Source organism: Muntiacus reevesi, chromosome 13, assembly GCF_963930625.1.
Source record: "Muntiacus reevesi chromosome 13, mMunRee1.1, whole genome shotgun sequence".
NCBI classification, from domain to species: Eukaryota; Metazoa; Chordata; class Mammalia; order Artiodactyla; family Cervidae; genus Muntiacus; species Muntiacus reevesi.
The window spans coordinates 51,551,178-51,573,890 of NC_089261.1; the positions used below are offsets into that span (position 1 = coordinate 51,551,178).

A 22,713-nucleotide genomic window follows, 5' to 3' on the forward strand; every position below is an offset into this window, starting at 1 on the left:
ACCTGAACTAGTCTCTACAACAACTGCCATTCTTGTGTGTGTGCGCATGTGTGTGTGTTGTGTGACTACACATGAATTTGTCTAATGAGGTTTTTTCTTTTTTTTTAACAACTATCTTTTTTTCTGCAGCATCTGCTCCTCCATGCCCAAAGCAAAAGCCTTTTCCAAAAGTGTACCTCTGCATCCTGGAGTCCTTAGCCGTTGGCTTTCTTAGACATCTTACCAAGTCTTGTCACAATGCTGCCTGGGTTCCAAACACAGGGAGAACAACTTAAGAGGTCCTGCTGCTTCTCTCCTGTGACACTCTCCTTCCCAAAACCTCAATTTGGATCTTCTGTTCAGTAGCACATTGAGGTGGAAGAACCCTTCGTCTGGTTCTACACATAGTTCTTTCTTTGCCTCCCTGTTCAATCAGTTCTGTTGACAGTCCCTGCTGTGGCTTTCCTACACTCTCTGTGGTGGATCTTGGGAAGGTGGGACATGCAAGTGTGCTAAATCCTTTTAGTTGTGTCTGACTCTTTGCAACCCTGTGGACTGTAGCTCATGAGGTTCCTTTGTCCATGGGGTTTTCCAGGCAAGAATACTGGAGTGTGTTGCCATTTCCTACTCCAGGGGATCATCCCATTCCAGGGATAGAACTGGGTCTCTTGTATCTCCTGCATTGCAGGTGGATTCTTTATCACTGAACCACTGGGAAAGCCCTTGAGATTTGAATAATCTTCATCATAATGGAGGTTTGAGGAGAGTGACTGATTTGGGTTCTGCATAGCTGCTGGAGTCCTACCAATTTTCTCCAGGTTATCCACAGCCATGAGGCCAGACAGCAGAGCTCTGCAGACCCAACCATGCCTCCAAGGAAGCTTCCTGATTGTCCTGGAAAGCTGCAGGCCTGTGGCCTCCAACTGCATCCCTACCCATATAAGGTCTTTGCCTTTTGGGATAAATCAGTCCCACAATATTTCTTTAAATAAAGTTGAGCCACTGAGTCTGCATTTGATATTTTTAGTTATGTAAGACCAAACAGCAATTGTAGGATTTTTAGCTTTGCCGCTCATGTTCAGTAATTGTTTTTGAAATCAGATGAAACAACTTCTGACCCTGTAAATCTGATTTACCCAATCATGCCTGCCTGGTACAAGCATGGGAGCTACAGCCAAATGTGAATAAGCCTATTGAAGTACTGGCACAAAACCAAGTTTTCCCAGAAATCATAATAAGAATAATAGTATTTATGCTTTTTTTGAGAAGCCTTCAAAACCCTTTCACAGGCCTGGCTTCATTTTACCCTTACAGTGAAGATGGTTTCACCTCCTAAGAAATGTAGACAAGCTTAAACTCATTGAAAAGCTTGCACTGCAGGTTTCAGGAGGCGTCTGTCAAATGCATGTGGCAGCTTTCAGTGAAATACCATAAACAAACTCATCACGACACACAGTATGCAGACTATGCTCTTAGGACTCTGATTTTGCAAAATCACTGTCCACCACAATGGACTGCAGTCACTCTGCTATAGTGACTGTCTACAACTCAAGATTCTTTTTAAATACAGCTGTCCTCCACATCATGCCCAGAGCCAGAAGGATCAGCTTCCAGCCATCCCATTCACTCTCAGCTGGGATGAGGTTTGACTGATAAAGAGAAGCAGCCAAGTAAAAGGGCTGCGGGGAAGCCTGGCTGGGGTTTGCCGGCTCTAGCTAGCGCCATGAATTTCACTACATCGGTGGGGTATCTGCTGACTTTTCCTTGGGTGAGAAGCTCGTGCCTCTATGAATAAATAAATAAAGATCCAGAAGAATTAAACACTCCATTACAGATGGCGGAAAAAAGCTCTCTGCACATCCGACTGTTCCCTTAAGAGCACGTTTTTTTCTTCTCATCCCAGGAACGCTGTCAAAGGAAATGCGGTTCAATACTGGCACCCTGTGGCCACAGAAATTCATCAAATCTCTGAAACTCGGCTCCTCTGGTTCAATCTGAACTCAGCAGTCTATCTCCCTGTTTTCTGAATGCTGTTCCAGCGACCTTTTTTTTTTTTTTTTTTTTTTTTTTTAATGGACGCACCCTCCGTAAGATGTGTTTTGATAAACTATCATTTCACAGAGCTAATCTGTTCATGTATGTTTGGGTAAAAATAAGTGATGGTATCAAGGCTAAAGAACGTTCCCCAGCAGAACAATCTGATGTTAAATCTGCACACTGGCCACCTAGCAGACGCTCTCTGGCCTCTGAGTTCACACTGAGTTTCTCCCGCCCCAAACACAAACAGCTGGGAGAGGAGATGAGACAGTGGTTCAGTGTTGTCTGTGTGTGTGTGTTTTGTTTTGGCCAAAGGCTAGGAAAATACTTGGCTACAGCCACAATAAATATTATGAACTTTCTTTATTTTACTACAAGAATGCTGCCTAAGAGGAAAATCAAACAAAATTACAGAGGACTGTTGCTTTTTGCAGACTCACTTTCAAGGCAGCTATAAAGATAAAGGGTTACAATGATCGCAGTTTAGAGGCAGATTTGCCACGCTCCCTGGTAAGACTCAATGGCGTTGTTGAGAACCAAATAACCATTGTGGGACCACTACTTGCTGCTACTTTCACAAATGGCTAACACTACATTTAGAGTCCTTGGAGATGTTCAAAACGCTATTCGAGACAGAAAAATAACAGAAAAGCCAAAATTACAGGAGCACGGAAAAACATCAAAGAAGGAGCAAGCAGGAAAATCAGTAGTTAATATGCACCAGCAAAGAAATGAAAGAAAATACGCACATGTTAGCAGAAGGAAAGCTTTGTTAGCGTCGGCTAGCTACAAACAGGAGGGACAAAATGTTTACTCAATAGGGCAAGTAAAAGGAACTCCTTCTCTCAGGGTAATCTCTCTCATTGTTCAACTGTAAGGCAAGCTGCTCTTCCTAAAATTCTCAAGGTTTTCCAGGTGCTCAGGGATTTTAATTGTCTTTAGCTAGTTATTCTGAAATGGACAAAGACCTCCCAGTGGTGAATACCCATCTACTCTGAAAATTAATAAAGAGCAATCCTAATGGTAAATATTGTGCAACAAGACTTGGATTTTTTTTTTTTTCCAGAAAAAGCTCTATATTTACTGCCTACAGCAGAGAAAACTTTACTAAAGCTATTCTACAGAAAACTAGTGTGATCTGACAAGAAACAAGGATTAAATACACTGCTAGGCAATCAGTGTTCCCGTGTTAGCCTTGAAGAACCTAACTTTTATAGTAACACTTTTTTGGGGAAGAGTGTTGCTAGCTAGGAAACAAAAGGCAGGTATAAATAGTAGTATAAGGTCTAAAGATATCAAATACCAAGCTAATAAAAGGTAGTAGCTGAAGTCTATGTTAAAGGACTAGCTTCTAAATGAGCTTGTGCAGCACAGTAGAGATGCAAAATGTACACAAAGTTGTTGTTTGTTTTTCTTATATTTAGTAACACTGACATTATTTATTAATAATTTTACCAGAACTCTCCCTGAACTTTTCACTAGACTTTAAAAAATTAATGACGGTAAAGTAAGTAAATTAAAATGAATGAGAAGAACAAAAGAGGATTTCTAAACTCACCAGCAAGAACACATTTGCTCCTCTGGATATATTTTTTTACTTCTTTCTCTCTTCCCCCAGGCTCTCAGTATAAAAAAGAGCAAGAAGTTGAAGTCCAGCAGCTATGGGTTCAAATCCCAGCTTAATAACATGGAAACATATACACTATCATATGTAAAATAGATGGCCAGAAAGAATTTGCCGTGTGATTCAGAGAACTCAGACTAGGACTCTGTAACAACCTAGAGGGGTGGGAAGAGATGGGAGGTGGAAGGGAGGTTTAAGAGGAAGAGGACATGTGTGTCCCTAATGTACAACATGAATGATTCCTACTGGTGTATGGCAGAAAGCAATACAATATTGTAAAGCAGTTATCTTTTAGTCACAAAGAAATAAACTTTTTAAAAAATGCTACATCTCCCTGCATTCTGGTTGTCCCATCTGGGTATAGAAATCAACAAATTCACACATGGATCTTGTGGAGGAATGAAAGAGATGATGATGTGAGAGAGAATCTCCCAGGCCCGGACAGAGGGTTAGGCTTTTGAAGGCTTTTGGCAGAGGCTGCCCCTCAGTACTCTTCCTATCTACTGATTTACTGTATTTTCTCCTCCCACAACACACCTGGTCACCAAGCTCTGTTGATTTTTCATCTTTAATATCTTTCATTTCCTTTGGACCCCACCAACATCATCTGTATTCATCTGTATTCAACATCATCTGTATTCATCGTTTCTCGGTTCTTTCAGGATTACTGTGATAACCACTAATCTCTACTCTTGAGAATGTCTTCAGCCTCTTGCTCTCTATTCTATCCTCACTGTCCCTCTCATCAGGATGACTTTTGTAAAGTACAAATCTGCCCAAGTTGGAATTCTAGGTCTTCTACTTAATATCTTCATGACTTGGAACAAGTTACATGGATTTTTCCATACCATAACCCAAAATCTATAAAATAAGGATAACTTTCTTCTAGCTCAGAAAGTTGATATGAGGATTAAATACGGTTTTATATATATATATATTATGTTAACACATAGAAATCACTCAATAATTGTCAACTGCTCTTCTTTTCTTGATCATTCTTGCTGTTCTTATGATCCTCCATGATTCACCAGTTGGGCAGTGTTAAAATAAAATAAATCATGATACTTGAGACCTTTTCAGACTCTACCTGACCGCCCACCAAATCTCACACCAGTCATTAAGTAGTGTGTTATCATACAGAATCAATAAACTGCATTCAGCCCAGGATAGAAACAATTAGGTAAGTGAGGGATTCAGTAGAACAATTAAGTTGTTTATAGTACTGCTGATAAAAATTCTATACAAAAATTGGTTCTCCTAAGAAGTGATTAAAGAAAATCAAACTAAATACCCTCAAAGGATTCGGTGACTTTGCCTTAAATATCCTTCCTGCCTTTTCTTCTTCAAGTTCTCATTAGAATGCAGTAATATATTCAAACTAGCAGTTTCCCAAGTTGCATTTGCAAACTTTGAGGTGCGTATTATACATGTACACAGAGATGGGCTTTCTACAACCCAACCTCTCAAAGGTCCTAAAGCTGCTTAAAAGTCTTACCTGACATTCTTCTGAACCAGCTGGGTTTCTTGTCCCATATGATAAAGAGATAGTAGGCAGGAACCCCAGTCAGAGTGATGATGAAGCCAACCCCTGTGCTAAATGGATCTGAATAAAGGGAAAGGGCGACCATGAAGAGACACGTGAAGGAAAACAAAGCTGGGATGAACAGCGGCACCTGGAACAACAAACAAGAAAACCACTGCGAACGCGGCTCGAGAGACGGAAGGCAGAGTCGCCGCGAGCACGTCAGTCACGTGATCAGGCGACACGCTTTGATCATGCATCCAGGTGACGGGCACCATCCTACTTACCGTTCTACGAAAATCTCTCGACTAGGGCACGGAGCAGATACTGATTTAAAACACTCCTTTAAATTAAAGATAAATCTTTGGGTAGAACCGAATCTAAGGATAAATAAGTGTGTTTCATTAGAGATGTTCTGTTTGAATTCTTTTACAAGTTAAGTACCATTATGATTTATGTTTCTGATTGTAAAAGATTGCTTCTTTGATAATTATGATTAGAATCCACTTTAATGTAGAGCCAAGAGCACAGGCTGCTTGTTACATGTTAAAGCCTTTCAGTGCATATTGATTTTCTGTTGGAGATTCACAATACGAACTGACAGGGATGAAATAGGCCAACTCCTATTCAACCACTAATAAAGATGTCACCAGCATCAGGTAATGAATATAATTAGAAACAAATTCTGACAACATGATGGACAACATTATCTGTGTTATTTCTTAAAAGCAAATATATAGTGAGTTCAAATCAATCCATGAACATTCAAGGCTGAAGGAGATGAGAAGCATATTCGTCAGCCTTCTCAAAAGGAAATGCTTCATTATGGTAAATGGACATTCTATTAAGTGGTGAATTCATACATCTTCACTTTCTTATGTATTTTACACCTCTGTTACTTCTGGAGTGCATCATGTGGAAAAGGGGCAATGTAACAAGTCATAACATTCAAGAATACTCAAAATGCCTTTTTTGAAAAGCAGCATCCTTTTCAGAGGCTTCCCTAGTACATAATCAGCCTGCCAATGCAGAAGATGCAAGAGAAGCAGTTTTGACCCCTGATTTGCAAGATCCTCTGGAGAAGGAAATGGCATCCCACTCCAGTATTCTTGCCTGGAAAATCCCATGGACAGAGGAGCCTGGCAGGCTACAGTCCATGGGGTCACAAGGAGTCAGATAGAATTTAGTTATTAAATAACAATAATTCCTTTTTAGAGTTTTAATTAGTGATGATTTCATATGTATCTTCCTCACTCTTTCTCAGCATGATTGTCCACAACTATTCACCATAAAAGAGTAGTCTTTACTTTGAATGTATCACATCATTAGGCACATTAATGAAAAATCAACATAACGACCATTTAAATATTAACACCCCTTTTCAAAAGTGTGGCATACAAAGCTCAGTACATCGCAAACAAGCTAATCAACGATTTTTCCAAACGAAAATAAATCCCATATGAAGGCATCACCTGCAAGAGTTAAACGTTTTATTTTAGAGGATTCTGCCCTCTGCCCAAGCTCCTCATCATCAAGTTATGACAGAGAGGGCCAGATATTAGGAGGAAGATTTATGTAAACCCATGAAGATTGCTGCGGTTACCTTGAAAGGGCGATGCATATCTGGGCGTTTGTATCGAAGATAAATCAGCCCAGCAACTGCCAGCCCAATAAAAAGCCACCTGGCAAAACTGAGGAAATTCAGAAGACTGTAGAGGTCTCCAGAGAAGAGCATTATCATTGTCAAAGGGTGCTGGGGGAAGGAAGAGAAAAATCACACTCAGCGAGTTAAAAGGGAGCAAACATGATAACAAGCAATAACATCACTACACAATATTATTGTATTTTCCAAATGACTATTTTTACTGATAAACTAGCATCATGATTAAAATCTATACTCAACTACCCTCCTAGCTATATCTTACTCTTTACTCCTACGTACACACATACATGGATGTGTTATTTTTCGTTGTTTTTCATTAAGAGAATGTGTTTTCCAAAAGTAAAACACAGGACACTCAATAACTCAAAATTTAAAGATCCAGAGGGCAGAGATGGTTAATAACTAACAATAAAAATTAAAAGTGCATCCAATACAAAAATTTACAGAAAACTCTGTGAATAGTGTCTGGTGACCTCCTGGCTATGCACACACAGGAACTTCTAGGTGACTGTGTGGTCTCCTGAATGCAAAACATGACCTTTCTTCCCCCCACACTTCCTTTCCCCATGTGCCTGCCAGGTGTGACCCTCAAGACCACAGAAAAGAATGAAGCGCAGAGATCAGCATAGCAAGTCTCTCCAGCTGCACATACCAAGGACGGCAGGACTGATAGCGGAAGCTTAAAGGGAAAAAAACCCTCTTCACCGAATAAATACATTCTGTTCCCAAAGTGACATAAACTTCCAGATGCCACACAGAAAGTAAACATACTTGACAAAGAAATTTCAAGGAGACATGTTGAAACAAATGAAATTCATGGGAAAAAAGAAAGATGTTTCAATGCATGATTCCATGGGAGAAAATTGTTACAAAATAGTAAATAAAAAGGAATATAACAATGCCGATGAGGATTTGAGGACTTGAACATCTTACAGTCTTCTGTATCCCACATTTTGCAAATACTTTCCTCTGCCTAAAGAAACCTACAATTCAAGTTTAAATTGTGGTGCTTTTATTTTTTCCCTTTAGGCTGCCCTCAAAAGTCTCACTTTTAAGCACAGAATCACTGCAGTGTCTGGGATTTCATTGACTTTTTCTATAAATGTGTATGCATCTCATCATATGGGGCCTCTGATGAGACGTCTGGATATTTGGGGACTATAGCTTTTAGCTCCACTTTCAATAAGTAGAATTGGGACTTTTTACTCTATAGCATTTTCTGCAAAGGCTCTAAGTCATTGACAAAAGCCCAGGTAATAATTTCCCTTTCATTTCACAAATTTTTACAAAGGTGAAAGAGAAGTGATTTGGTTATTGCTCCAAAGCACCAAATATGCATCAGAACTGATAAAGAAGCCACCTGCAATGCAGGAGACCCCAGTTCCATTCCTGGGTTGGGAAAATCCCCTGGAGAAGGGATAGGCTGCCCACTCCACTGTTCTTGGGCTTCCCTGATGGCTCAGATGGTAAAGAATCTGCCTACAATGTGGGAGATCTGGGTTCAATCCCTGGGTTGGGAAGATCCCCTGGAGAAGGGCATGGAACCCACTCCTGTATTCTTGCCTGGAGAATCCTCATGAACAAAGGAGCCTGGAGGGCTACAGTCCATGGGGTTGCAAAGAATTGGACACAACTGAGCAATTAAACATAGCACAGCATACTGGATAAAGAGAAGCAATGGAAAATATCCTGCCTTTCTAACTCCACCATGATACAAAGAGAGCCAATTTAGAGATGAATGAGAGCAGAAAGAAATCCTCCTTACTAACCGGTCCTTCGAGGCTATATCTAGATACACATGTTAATATGCATTACCAAAACAATGACAGCTGGCAGAGGAGTGTGCTTCCGGATGTGAATCATAGAGAGGATTTCTGGAAGGTGACCCTCCCGGGATGCAACATAGAATAACCTGATAGGAGAAAAATGCATAATTGATCATTTCCAAAGGGGAAAATCCAGACAGCTAAGAGAAAACTTGCACCATCTTTGCACCAAATGATGAGTACATAGGTTTTGCTTTTTAAAGTAGAGTATGTTATGAGAAATTAAATTTTGAATTTTATAACTATCTGCCAAAATATGATTCCTTGAGGAGAAACAATAACAATATCTGACTCAGTACAGCTCTGTCCCCATATCCATAGCTGGTGAGGAATTTAGTTCTAGACTCCTATTATTACCTGTGTGCTGTCAATCCAACACAAAATACACACACACACACCAAACATTCATATTTATCTGACTGGGTTTTCATCACATAAAATCAAAAGGGATTTCTAGATAAAACAAAACAAGAGGGATGCAGATGGTGGAATGATGATTTGTATCTATTACTTTACTTTTTTTTCTTGACACCTTTTCTTTAGAGAAACCAAAGATTTTATTACCAGAAATAAAATGCTGCTGTTACAGACATACATTAAAAAAAAAGAAAAAAAACCCTCGATGCCTGGCTTCAGAGTAGGCTATGAGCAGACAAGCAGCACCCTCTAATGGTCAGAGCAGGAGGAGTTGAGGGAGATTTCAATCTCACGTGTCCCTTTAAAAACAACAGGTTTGGAGGCACGATTTCTTTTCTTCTTAAACCTATCCTTATCACATCCCATCTCAAAACCAGAAATGCCTTTCTAGAAATGCTTGAACTCACTCACCTGGAGACAGCAAACACACCGCCATTCATGGAGCCAAAGCAGGACAGGGCAACAAAGATCGGAACCGCTAATGAGAAATTTCCCAGGAGCCGCTCAGAAAAGGTCTAGTGAAAGGCAGAAGGGAGCAAATTAATGCTTTGCCAGAAAGTAGAATAAAATGAAACAGTTTAGGCCAAACTTGCTCCATGACTCTCTGTTCACCTGGTGATACGTGTGTGTTTTACAATCCTTCTTCTGGGTTAGGGTCAGACTAACCTCTTAGAATAATAATCAAAGGCAGGTAGCCTTGCTTGCTATGAAACTATGGACAAGCGTCTAAACAAGCACCTTTCCTCTACCTTCAAAAAGCAGTGATCCATTTATCAAATCTATCAACTGTGATATCTATTGTCTCTGACTCTGGTAAGTAAAAAAAAAAATCTCAGTTCAGAATTTCTCCTTTTGGAGACAGAAATCCTTCTGTATGATACCTTCTCTTTAGTCTGGAAAGCCACATGTTTATAGTGAAGTACAAAGGTAGACTGAGAATTGTTGCAGATACTTATTTCATATACCAAATCCTAGTGTTAGGACTTAGAAGTGTGATGAAAAATAAGTGATGACTTAATATGTGTATCATGGATAAGAACAGTTCTGAAAATCTTTTGTCTCAGAAAAATCACATCAGCTGCATCTGTTTCTCAAGTCAATCCCACCCTCTCAGGTATCTGCCAGTTCCTTCTGTAGTTTCTTATTAAAAGGTTAGAATACCAATACAAGTCTGAGGACATCAAGTCACAGAAAATGTAAAAGAGAAACCAAGTTTATGACATTTCCTTTTATTCTATGGCACGTGCAAGACTGCACATTTTCATGAAGGATATATTTTTCAAAAAAAAAAAAAAAAAAGATGTGGGATTCTTTACTTGTCCTTGAGCAGCTGGCGCTATGTAATTACTGTACCACATTACGCTCAGAAACTAAGTGCTGCCCTTTGTCTAGTAAGATGAGATGACGACCTGACTCAGGAAGCCCTGTGCATTTGGTTGTCTGGTAGAAGTTACAGCAGTGGGCAACGTCTTCTTTAATACAGTGAACTCGGACATAGGTTCACGTGAAATGGGATAATTTGTTCCCTGTGGATGTTCCCCGTGGATGATTATTATGAGGTAATAGTGACTATTTTAAAAGGAACTGACATCTAGTGGTGGAAAGTTCTTTTTTTCCCCACCCTTCATTGTTACAAGGTCATGAATGAGCGCTCTCTTACTAGCTAAGTTTTTATACCAAAAAGTCTGTGTCACAGAAGAGCAGTCCCATAACATGACCTCTGGAAGCAAAAGATGGTCTTGAAGTCAAATAAATTTTGGAAAATGCTGTGAAATTATAAGTATCCACTTCTTAGGGAGTTAAAATACACATTAGCTCCTGTGATATTCTGAGAAGTACAATAAAAATGACATCTGTTTAACTTTGAATAACTCTATTTCCCCAAATTAATAATATCCTAGGAGCTAGTATTCAAAAGGATATATATACTAGAGACAAAAAAACAAATGCATATGGTCTACTTGGAAGTTCTAAAGTGATACTTTGGGGAAAAGATTTTAAGTTAGCATTTGAAAAGTGTCTAAACAGGAAAGAGTACAGAATACATTGCAATTTGCATATCCCCCAAATGAATTCATTTAAACTCAGTAACTGCCCACCTGTCCTTAAAGACACAGTGGAAGAATAATGCCTTCTATTCAACGTGTATGTGTGGAAACGTGTTTTCAGGCTGGTATATGTGGACATATTTTACATGAAATTAATAATACAGAAATCGTGTAGGATTGTAGTTGTATCAGTGGCTACAGATGTAGCTATAGCTGTAGCTTAGTTACATGGAATATGCTAAGGTATGTCCTAAATTTTTAAAATATTATCATTCAGTTCAAAAAAATTACTAAATTACCAAAACATTTTCCACTGGAGTGAACTCTTATAAAAGTGCATCAATTCATTAGCCTAAATTCAAACTGGCATTAACCCAACTTAGACTTACCACTGCCACTGCATTTGAGAGCATCAGTTCCTCGGCACTAATGGTTGTGAAGTACGCCACGTTTGTTAGCACGTAGCCAACAGTGACAATGGCCATGGATATACATATTGCGAGGGGGATGGTTCTGAAATGCACAAAGGAATTGATTATTAGTCATCTTTTGTTAGTCATTTCTCTGAGACCAAAAAAAAACAACAGGCTCATGCAAAGCAAAAACTAAAATGGTATGGATAACTACAGGCTCTGTTGGGTATGTATAAACATTTCATCTGGGTGAACCTTTGTAATTTAATAAGGTCCACGAGGGGAGATAGTACATTTGTCTTATCTACTGCTCTGCCCAGAACATATGGGTCTGTCCCATTCTTTTTACTCCACAAATCTTAGAGCAGTGTTTCACACACTTGAGCATGCATCCCCTGGAAGGTTTGTTGAAACACAGATTGCTGAGCTCACCTCAAGAATTTCTGATTCAGGAGGATTTGCATTTGTAACACCTCCCTGGGTGATTCTGATGCTGCTGGCCAGGGTACCACACTTTGAGATCCAATGGCCTTTCCAATGCCTTTCAAATACTAATTCACTTGGCTTGACAACCTTTCTAAAACTAGTTTCCAAAAAGGTCTTTTGCATTCAGTGTTTTCCCCTTCAGTAATTCTCCTTGCCATCAAATAAGTGCACAGTCTTGGAAGCACAGGAACAGGATAGATCTACCTCCTAAATGATGGCAATAATAATTTTGTACATAACACAAAAAGCCTAAAAGTGCTTCCAATAATGGCTTTGCACTGCCCTGCTGTGAGTTCAAAGGAAGCTCAAGATCATGAGTATCTATTAAAGCCACAGCACAGATAATCCCATGAAATTAGAGGTGACATGCTGTGAAGTACCTATGATCAGACAGCACTGACACGACGCAGCATCATGAAGTATCCGGCACAAATGCAATGCTATGTCTTCATTTAATGCACTAGGAAAGCCACGAAGTTACTGACCCTAATAATTTGATTCCATGTTACCGATACACATTACTTGCTTAACATAATCACCTCTTCAGACTCTTTCTGGTTCAAGCAACTTAAACCTTTAGCTCCCTACACAAAGGCTGATGGGGTTTTTTAGCCATAGACCTTATCAGCCCTCACGGAGCCTTAACCCTGCTGGATGCCACTAATGAAGACCACCATATAATTTCTTCCAAGATGAAAATACAGTTCTGAAAACAGGATGAAAAAAAGGCACAGCCTGCCTCACTCCCCAAGCTGGGTGTGTTGAGCACACGAAGTCCCAGCTCGTTACACTGAATTCTCTATCCCCTGTTGAGAACAGGCAAACCCAGCCAGTCAGCAACTGCGATTCATCACGGTGCTTAGAGCCTGACACTTCCACTGATCCCCAAAGCCTTAAGCCTCGATGGGGAAACACACTGACCTCTAAAATCCTGGCATCCTAACAGGAAAGGAGCAGATGTTCCCCTTCCCCAGCGTGAAGAGGGTCCTATGGAATTTGCGGTTCACACCATAACACTCATTGCTCACTGTGATTGATAAATGCTAAGTGTAACCGAAGGACCTCACTGGGCCAATACAAAACAGAGGGGTAAATGGCATAGGGCAAGTTAAAGGCGAATCCTGTTTCTTTGGGTGCTTCCCTCCTGGCACTAGTGGTAGAGAACCTGCCTTCCAACAGGAGATAAAAGAGATATGGGTTTGATCCCAGGGTGGGGAAGACCCCCTGGAGGAGGGCATGGCAACCCACTCCAGTAATCTTGCCTGGAGAATCCCATGTTAAGAGGAGCCTGGCAGGCTATAGTCCGTGGGGTCGCCACGAGTGGGACACAACTGAAGCGACTTAGCACACAAGGATGCCTGTTTCTTCGAAAGAGAGGTGGCAGATCAACGCAAAGGCAGAAGTAGCTGAGAACGAAGGTGAATAGGCAGCTTTTCAACCACTCACCGTATTCCTTTAAATTTGAATCCCTAAGCTTCTATAGCATCCCAAATGGGGTTCTGAGTTCTTTCTGTGGAGGAGGGAAGCAGAGAGGGAGAGACTCTCTAGAGATTCCTCGCAAGAGGATTAAGAAATGCGAAGGCTCTGCTAATAAAAAGTGAACTGACTTATTGTTCAGTGCAGTGAAGTCACCTAACCTGTCCAGGACAGCTAGTACTGTCAATCATATGATGCTGCCACAGAGCACAGAGAAGTGAGTCTGAAATGTGATGCTGGCTCTCCCAGCAGAGAACCTAGCCTCCCGAGGCACCCCCGCTATTTCCTGCCCAGAGATTATGATCTTCCTGAGGGGGGATTTCTACACTGACTGCAGCAGAAGGGGCCTTAAAAAAGATTGAAGTTTCCAGGTTAGTTTCTCTTTCTTTTTTTCCTCCCTCAACTTGCCAATAACAAAAACAACAGCAGCAACTCTGCTGTGTACCCCCTACTTCACATATTTGTCTCATTCTATCCTTGGAAAATTCTGTGATTTAGGAGCATCATCACCATTTTATATATGAGTAAATGAAGTTTTAGTTTAAAGAACTGTTCAGGATACACAGCTGATAAGTGAAGCCCCAGAATTCAGCCACAGGTCTAGCTTACCTTGAAGTCAAAGCACTTAAAACGACTAAAGAATATTCTCTCTCATGTATGTGGGTCTTCAAACTCAATTTTCAGAGAAATCGTAACTATTGAATATGTATAATGTTCATTGGAAAGCTCTTATCATGGCTGTATTCCTCATGTATTCACTGAAAATGCAGTTTCATGTAGTATGAAGGAAGGGAAAAGACTTATTCCAGGATTCTCATAAATTATTAAACATTATAGTTCTTAAGAGCTATACTTCAGTTTTCTGCCTTATATGAACTATAATGTCAAGTAAATGTTTTCACAAGTCCCAATATTTAGGAAATACTGGTTCCTTCTTAATTTAAAAACAAGAAAAGCTCACTGAATAAACTTCCCTAGACAACTCTTACAGAAAAGGAGGAAAAGTAAGCATGCATGTCAGATAATTTGAAATAGATTATTAACAGTTTTACTATCAGCCAAATACACTATATAGATACCAGAGGGGAAAAAAATCAAAGGAGTTTAAACTATAGGATAAAAGAGGAAAAGGGTCTAAGCTTGCAGCAATTCACAATAAGCCCCGTAATTCCTCTTGAGGTAACATTAAGCCATGGGAATTGGAGAGGATGAGGCCAGATAGCCACTAGCTTCTGTCCTTTAGGTTCCATTTCACTTTCACAAAGGGAAGGAGAGGAGGTTGTGGCTGCCTTGGCATAAACAGCGATCATTTACTGAGGAAAACAGTTCATTTGTTCAGAAGGGCTTGGCACCATGTGCGTAGCGCCTGGATTTCAAGCAGCAAAGCCTAAGAGCCACTGGGTGAGCTGATAAAAGCTCTTAGGCCATGCAGAAGCAATCTTTCTGGAGGCTTTAGATGCAGAGGGCAGATAAGCACAGTTAGTACCCAAGATTAAGGCAAATGGCATACGATAATAAAAGAGTCAAGGGAACTGGTAGGCTACTGATATTTCAAAGCCCCTGTGTTTCTGTGAGGTATGCACCAATTATAAATGCAACAAAAGCATTGTCTTTAAGCTGAATAAAAATGATTTGCACCTATAATTTCTACTCTTTCAAATGTTTGTGCATTTTTTTAATGATTAGCAAGATACTAATTATTAGCAAGATAGTATTGGGAAAAGAGACTTAATCCTGAAGAGCTTTTTTGTCATATCTATCTATCTATATACCTGGTTTCCCAGGTATGGTAGTGGTAAAGAATCTGCCTGCCAATGCAGGAGACAGGGGTTTGATCTCTGGATCAGGAAGATCTCCTGAGGAGGATATGGTAACCCACTCCAGTATTCTTGTCTGGAGATTCCTATGGACTAGGAGCCAGGTGGGCTACAGTTCATGGGGTTGCAAAGAGTTAGACAAGACTTAGAAACTAAATAACAACAAACTATATACACAGATAGACAGATAGAAGGATATAGTCTTTTCAACTATGTATTAATGGGAAGAATTAAGTGAGAATCTGATATTTTTATTAATTGAAAATAGTCTCCAATTAAAAGGTCTTGGTTGGTCTTTTGTTGTAGGCTTATTTTAAATTGGCATCTGTAACCGGTCTATGTAACATATGGATAAATGTTTATTTTATCAGAAATTATTAAATGGAGGTCTCTGGAACATCTGCTGAGAAGCACTCTCATTCTAGAGATAGACTTCCTCAGAAATTTAAATAATCCCAATAGGAATGGCAGGTAGATTATATTTGTACAATCTACAAAGTGCTGGCAAATACGTTTTATCTCCAAATACACACATGGCATTTCATATCCTTTGTGAAATAAAATAGAATATGAACAAATGACCAAATCCAAAACTCACTAAAATAGGAGGCAATACCAGTATTTTCAAACACAGCTCAGAGAGGTTACACGACTCAACAGGCCAAGGCCACAAAAGTAGTAAGCGTGAGAGCTGGATCTTGAACCTAGATCTTCCAATGCTAAGTTCCACATTCATGGAATTTATCTCATCCAGGATAACATGTCTGCTTGTGTCTACCTGAATTCTAGGTACAAAGTTCCTAGGATCCTCACATGCTGACAAACATATACTCTATTTATATCACAAAGATCAGAAGGCTGATTGATGTCGTCTGATGTTACCATGTGACACATTTTAAGCCAAGTATATTTTACTATGCACCTTAATCATCACAAATGATGTAGCATGGGAAGCATTTTTAATACACTTTGCATTACATTTTAATACACTATATGATTGAGCATCAAAAATGATCATTGTTTCTAGCTTCATATTGGCTAAAAAGACTCCTGCCCTGAAAACAGAATTAAGAAATCTAGCTTGATTCTTCAGAGTTGAGGAACCTGAAAGTCACAAAGATTTTTGATATTCAGACCATCTGAGTAATTCTGTTATCACTTGAATTTCTGGATATTTCTAAAGCTGTTTTATAACTCTCATAAAATCTTCTGAGATTTATGTGAATGAAAGTAAGTTTCATACATTCATCTGTGGATATACCCACTGGGGACCACAAAACTCATCAGGCCCTGGGCATCTAAAATTGTCTTTGAGCCATGAAATTGGGCGTGATGACAGTCCTGCTAAAACCTACTCTTGTGTATACTGGAATCTTCTATGAGAAGTACTCGATTCTTCACATTTTTTTTAATTTAAAAATCATTAATATTTTAATGCAAGTATTTGGCATTCAGGAGGAAGCAGGGAGGGGAAAAAAGAGAAATTAAGAAGGGCAAGAACATTAGCATAAGCAAATAGATAACTAGTGAGAAGTTGGGGCTTCCCTGATGGCTTGGTGGGTAAAGAATCAATCTGCAATGCAGGCAACACAGGAGACACAGATTCGATCCCTGGGAGGAGAAGATCCTCTGGAAAAGGAAATGGCAACCCACTTCAGTATTCATGTCTGGAAAATCCCATGGACACAGGAGTCTGGCTACAGTCCATAGGGTTACAAAGAGTTGGACAGGACTGAGCAGCTAAGTACTTTCCACTTAGTGGGAAGCTAAGTGTTGCTACATAACACAGGGAGCTCAATCTGGGGTCGATGCTCTGTAACAACCTAGAGGGTGGGATGGGGCTGGGGGGTGGAAGGGAAACTCAAGAGGGAAGGGATATATGCATACTTAGAGCTGATTCACGTTGTTGTATGGCAGATACCAACACAGCATTGTAAAGCAATTATCCTCCAACTAAAAATTTAAAAAATAAAAATAAAAAAAGAAGGGCATGAAAACAGCAGACTTCTTAATATGAGATACAAATAAAAAGGAAAATAGGATTTTTCACAGAATTTTAAAATTTTTAGTAAACTGTTTCTATATAACTGAAAAAAAAGCCATGACTGATGTCAACACAAAATGTTTAATATTATAAATACTTTTTTGCTTCTGAGAACTTATTTTAGAATCATACATATTTCCCATTTTCTTTATAAGGATCCAGAGGAGACCTTGAGAGCCTTTCTCTAGATCTGACCCAGAAGTGACTCAAGCATGTCTTACTACTCCCTTTTCGATCCATCAATTTAATTTTGAAGAATTATTCAGTTTATTTTTTTTTTACCACTGCTGTTAATTTTATCTCACCCCAAATATGTTACAAACCAAAAGATAAATAATATTTTATGTCAAAGGAAATCTATATTTCTCATTAATGTGATTCTTCTTTCTTACATTTTTACATAATTTCCCTGATTCTTGCTCATCTCAAACTCTCCAGAGATGCCCTCTAGAATGGAAATGTAATATCTGGCTATGTGATTTCTGATGTTTCCAGCTGGGACTGTATTACAAAGAAGAGTTCATGGATTGTTTTCCAGACTTGAAACAGTTAGATTACAGATGTCTGGAACCTGATGGATTGCTTTACATGTTTTCAGTGATTTTGGCTCATTGTCATTTAGTGCTATCATATATCTCTAGTTATACACCACGAGTGGGAACTGGACTGTTAATAACACTATAAGAGAACTGCACTTAAGCAGACACAGCAAGTAGTTGGGAAGAAGGTGAGGGTTGTCACTGAAAGGAGAAAATGTAGCAAGAGGAAGAAAACATTCAATAAACCTATTTATAAACATTCTTAGAGGTCCATGGTTCACATTCTAACTTAATGACAATTTCTGGGCCAAGGCTGAACACAAGTGATGTGACAATCACATAAAGGTACACAGTGATCCCGCTGACTTCAAGCATTAAACACCTGCCCTCTGCTTCTTACTGCACTCTGGCAAAGTTATGGGTATCTTCACTGAGATGTTGTAAATTTCAATACCACTGATGTCTAATCTAAATCTCACCATTTTCCATTGTCCACAGATGAAGAATTCCATAAACAAAAAGAAGACAGAGAAACCTGTAGGGAGATGTAAGAAATGAACAGAAACAGATTAAAAGACTGCAGGCTGAAGGAGGCTCAAGGAAAAATGTACACAGATACATGAAATGAGAGAAAAGTGCAGCAAAACCACTCAGAAAATGAACTAAAATGGAAACTTATAATTCAGAAACATAGGGTAATAAGCAATCAGAAGCATTAGTATAAGCATTTTCAGCCCTAACAACACTTGATTTTTTATCCCACTATTAGAATAAATTCATGCCTAAATAAAATTATTCAGCAAAATGTAAATAGCTTGAGAGTAAATTTTCATTTGCTTGAATTTCATATGAACAAAAAATTTGCATTGTCTGCATCTCATTTTTTCTCATTTTCTCAAGATTTAGAGTGTGTCTTCCAGATGTATTACAGTTATCCATATTTATCACGGATGAATGTAAAGATATTACTAGGCAAGTTTGAGTGCACAAAAATAGAAACAAAATTGGTTTTTGATAAAATGTTAGCAAGTAAATAAATCAGAAGACAAAATATTTTAATAACAATAAATTACATTTCACACTAATGTTCAATTCTTATTTTTGTTATACTGTTTTTACAGTATCCTTTTTAAAACATTTTCCTTGGGATTTTGTGTAAAGTACTCTAAGATGATGCAAACCATTTTTTTCAAAACAACCAAGTTCCTGAGATTCAGATGCATAAAGTGAAAGTGAGAGTTGCTCAGTCATGTCTGACTCCAGGCCAGAATACTGGAGTAGGTAGCCTTTCCCTTCTTCAAGGGATCTTCCCAACCCAGGGATCAAACCCACGTTTCCTGCATTGCAGGCAGATTCTTTAGCAGCTGAGCAACACGGAAAGCCCAAGAATACTGGAGTGTGTAGCCTTTCACCTCTCCAGTGGATCTTCCCAACCCAGCAATCAAACTGGGATCTCCTGCAATGCGGGCAGGTTCCTTACCAACTGAGCTTTCAGGGAAGGCCTCAGATACATATGGCTGAGAAAATCAACTACTCATCATAATTCTGTGTTCTTCTTTCCAAAGTATCAGTTATTCCTGAGAAGCAGCTACCTAGATAGACATTTCCTAGACTCTCCAGTATCTAGGTGGGAGTGTGGCTCATTCATCCATGTCAACTGATGTGGCGATTGCAGGTCAGGGGGTTAAGAAGTAGGTTGCCTTGTCCACCCCCGCACCCCACCCCTACTTCCATAGTTGCAGAGGATCTATACAGAAGCAAAACCACAATGTGGAAGAAGGAATCTGGGCCACAGAATCAATACGTGGAATAAAATCCACCCTCAGCCAGGGACACCAACAGTGGACTGTTACATGATTTAAAAATTAAACTTTCGATTGTTTAAAGTGACTAAAAATCTGTGGCTCATTTGTGAAAGCAGCTAACATCACCCTAACAAGAGAATGAAGGACTTCATTTTATCAAGACTTTTTGTAGATCTCAGTGAATTAATTTATATGAGACAAAATGAGTCCTTATTAATTTTTACCTTATATTTTTTGTTTTGTAAGAGACTGCTGTTGCTGCTGCTAAGTCGCTTCAGTCATGTCCGACTCTGTGCGACCCCATAGATGTCAGCCCACCAGGCTCCCCCGTCCCGGGGATTCTCCAAGCAAGAACACTGGAGTGGGGTGCCATTGCCTCCTCCAATGCATGAAAGTGAAAAGTGAAAGTGAAGCCACTCAGTCGTGTTCAACTTGTAGTGACCCCATGGACTGCAGCCCACCAGGCTCCTCCTTCCATGGGATTTTCCAGGCAAAAGTACTGCAGTGGGCTGCCATTGCCTTCTCCGTAAGAGACTAGTATATGACATAAAGTCTTTAAAATAATGCCCCACATGACGAGAATAAATTAAAACATTTGAATAAGTTAGAATAGTGAAAATTCTATCATTCTTCCAACTGCCCAGAAACAGAGCAAACATAGACCCCATTGTTCATTCTTTTGAAATATAATATCTCCTGCACTTCTGAAAATTGCTATCAATCCAACAAACCTTTTTTTGACCAAGGACACATAATAAGATAATGCAAAGTTTAATAAGTATACTCTTACACTAAGAACAAGGCGATGTAAAATAAATATATCCACTTTGGCATAGTAAGTGGGAATTAAGAGTCAAAATTCCCTCAGGCCAGTAACATGAGTCTCAGAAGGAACTGATAACACTTCTCCTACTATAAACTCATAAATCAAATCCAGCCACATTTCTGATCAGCTGCATGATAAGAAATGGAACAGGTAAACCTGGAGACATTGAACCACGGCAAATGAACTACTGCTTCTACCACCAAAAACTGCCTTCAACATTTGTGACCAAAAATGACAAGTCTAATTATTGGCAATCATTTTACTTTGATAACTGGCTTTCCAGCTTGGTGCTCTGGGAATCAGAATAGAAGGCAGTCACTGGTAGGACTGGGCTTCCCAGGTGGCGCTAGTGGTAAAGAATTCGGCTAATGGTGCAAGAGACATAAGAGATGCAGGTTTGACCCCGAGGTTGGGAAGATCCCTTGGAGGAGGGCACCACAACCCATCCGGTATTCTTGCCTAGAGAATCCCATGAACAGAGGAGCCTGGCGGGCTACCGTCCATAGAATCTCAAAGTGTCTGCTGCTGCTGCTAAGTCGCTCCAGTCATGTCCGACTCTGTGCGACCCCATAGAGAGCAGCCCTCCAGGCCCCTCTGTCCCTGGGATTCTCCAGGCAAGAACACTGGAGTGGGTTGCCATTTCCTTCTCCAAGGCATGAAAGTGAAAAGTGAAAGTGAAGTCACTTAGCCGTGTCTGACTCCTTAAGACACCATGGACTGTAGCCTACCAAGCTCCTCCGTCCATGAGATTTTCCAGGCAAGAGTACTGGAGTGGGGTGCCATTGCCTTCTCCCCTCATAGCGTCAGGCACTACTAAAGCAACTTAGCATACATACATGGATGGATACACTAACTAATAGGTAAGTAGGTGAACCTATTATCACTCACTTCAACCAGATCAGTCCTCTTTTACTTGTTTTATGTATTGATACACAACTGAAGTGATCCAGTGCTTTTGAATAGTTTTAACACCATTTCTCCAGATGCTACAAGTCAAATCATGTCTTCAGATAATTTTTGGACTCAATACTGGCTTCCTATTAAAGGTACATGTATTGGTTTCATAAATTACCTACCTATGAATGATTGCATATATGGATATATTTGATCCTAAAAGTTAAAATAATTTTTCACTGCCACAATCCTATATGTAGGTAATTAAGGGAAAAATTCTTAGCAGGAAAGGTATAAAGTTGATAGGGGAGCTAATGGTTATGCCTTGATTTTAATCAAAATGGTACATTCACAAGGTCAGGCCCCAGAGAACATGACACAGTGGCTTAATGGAGCCATAGAGAAAGGTGAAGATGAGAAGAAAAAGAGCTGATAGGTTAAGCACCTTGCCAGTTAAGAGATATAATATGTCATTATCATGAAAGTGATGATGAAGACTCCTGTGTGGAAAAGTTGACAGCTCCCTGCAAAGGTCACAAAGGCCCCCAGAATGGCAGAACTTCCTGCAAGCTCCTCTCTGCTCTCCTTGGGCTGTTCGTTTACCAAGATTTGTATTCCCAGCAGAAATGGATATCGTCGTCTTTTATCTTTCAGCTCAAAAGTTAAACCTTTTGAAAAATAAGCTTTTGTGCTTTATCTTGTATTTGCTAATGCCTTTTCTTAGATTGCAAGGATTCACAGGCAAGCTCTCTCCTTAGGGATAAAGTCCAACACAACATGCAATGGTTGAGGGGTCACCTGCTTCAGAAAGAGAAGTGGTTCCCCCATTCACCCACCCTGTCACTTCCCTTGCCTTACACAGTCTCCCTTTGACCCATCCTCGAATTCCTGTAACCAAGAAAAGAAAAAAATGTACATATACCATCGCAAGTGTAAGCTTTCCTTATGCAAAACCTTTTCTCTGAAGTTTTGCCTTTGATGTTTGTTTTAACTTGATTTCATAGAATTATGAAAAATTCTCTAAGCTCCAATCTGAAGGCTGGTTCAAGTCATGTTCCAGGCATTCGCAGGGACCTAGAAGATCACTGGACTTCTCCAGGCTTAAACTTCCTCCTTAAAGAGGGTGCTGAATTAATGAAATGCAGTGTCCGTTTCACTTGGAAGATCATCATTTGATCACTTTAGCAAACAAAGCTGATTTGTAAAGACTGTTCAACAGAATCCTTTGAAAACTCAGCTGAGTCCTTGCTCATGTATCAGAGCATCCTAAGGAAATGCCTGCTTTTGCCTTGCTCTG

At 39.7% G+C, this 22,713-nt stretch overlaps 1 protein-coding gene across 2 annotated transcripts in view; it reads right to left on the reverse strand.

Annotated features, from left to right (window-relative positions):
- SLC7A11 (solute carrier family 7 member 11) overlaps nt 1–22,713 on the reverse strand; it is an 86,384-nt gene that overhangs the window by 14,747 nt on the left and 48,924 nt on the right. Inside the window, exons 7-11 of one of the 2 annotated variants that reach the window (XR_010658851.1) lie at nt 11,506–11,629; nt 9,480–9,583; nt 8,641–8,737; nt 6,766–6,915; nt 5,136–5,243 (exon numbers count right to left, since the gene is read on the reverse strand). Coding sequence is in view for 1 of the 2 variants with exons in the window: in XM_065904443.1 (XP_065760515.1) it covers nt 5,136–5,313; nt 6,766–6,915; nt 8,641–8,737; nt 9,480–9,583; nt 11,506–11,629 (653 nt within the window). In the remaining variant the exon portion in view is untranslated. Of the gene's footprint in view, nt 1–5,135; nt 5,314–6,765; nt 6,916–8,640; nt 8,738–9,479; nt 9,584–11,505; nt 11,630–22,713 lie in introns of both variants that reach the window. The other variant, XM_065904443.1, reaches the window with a different exon arrangement.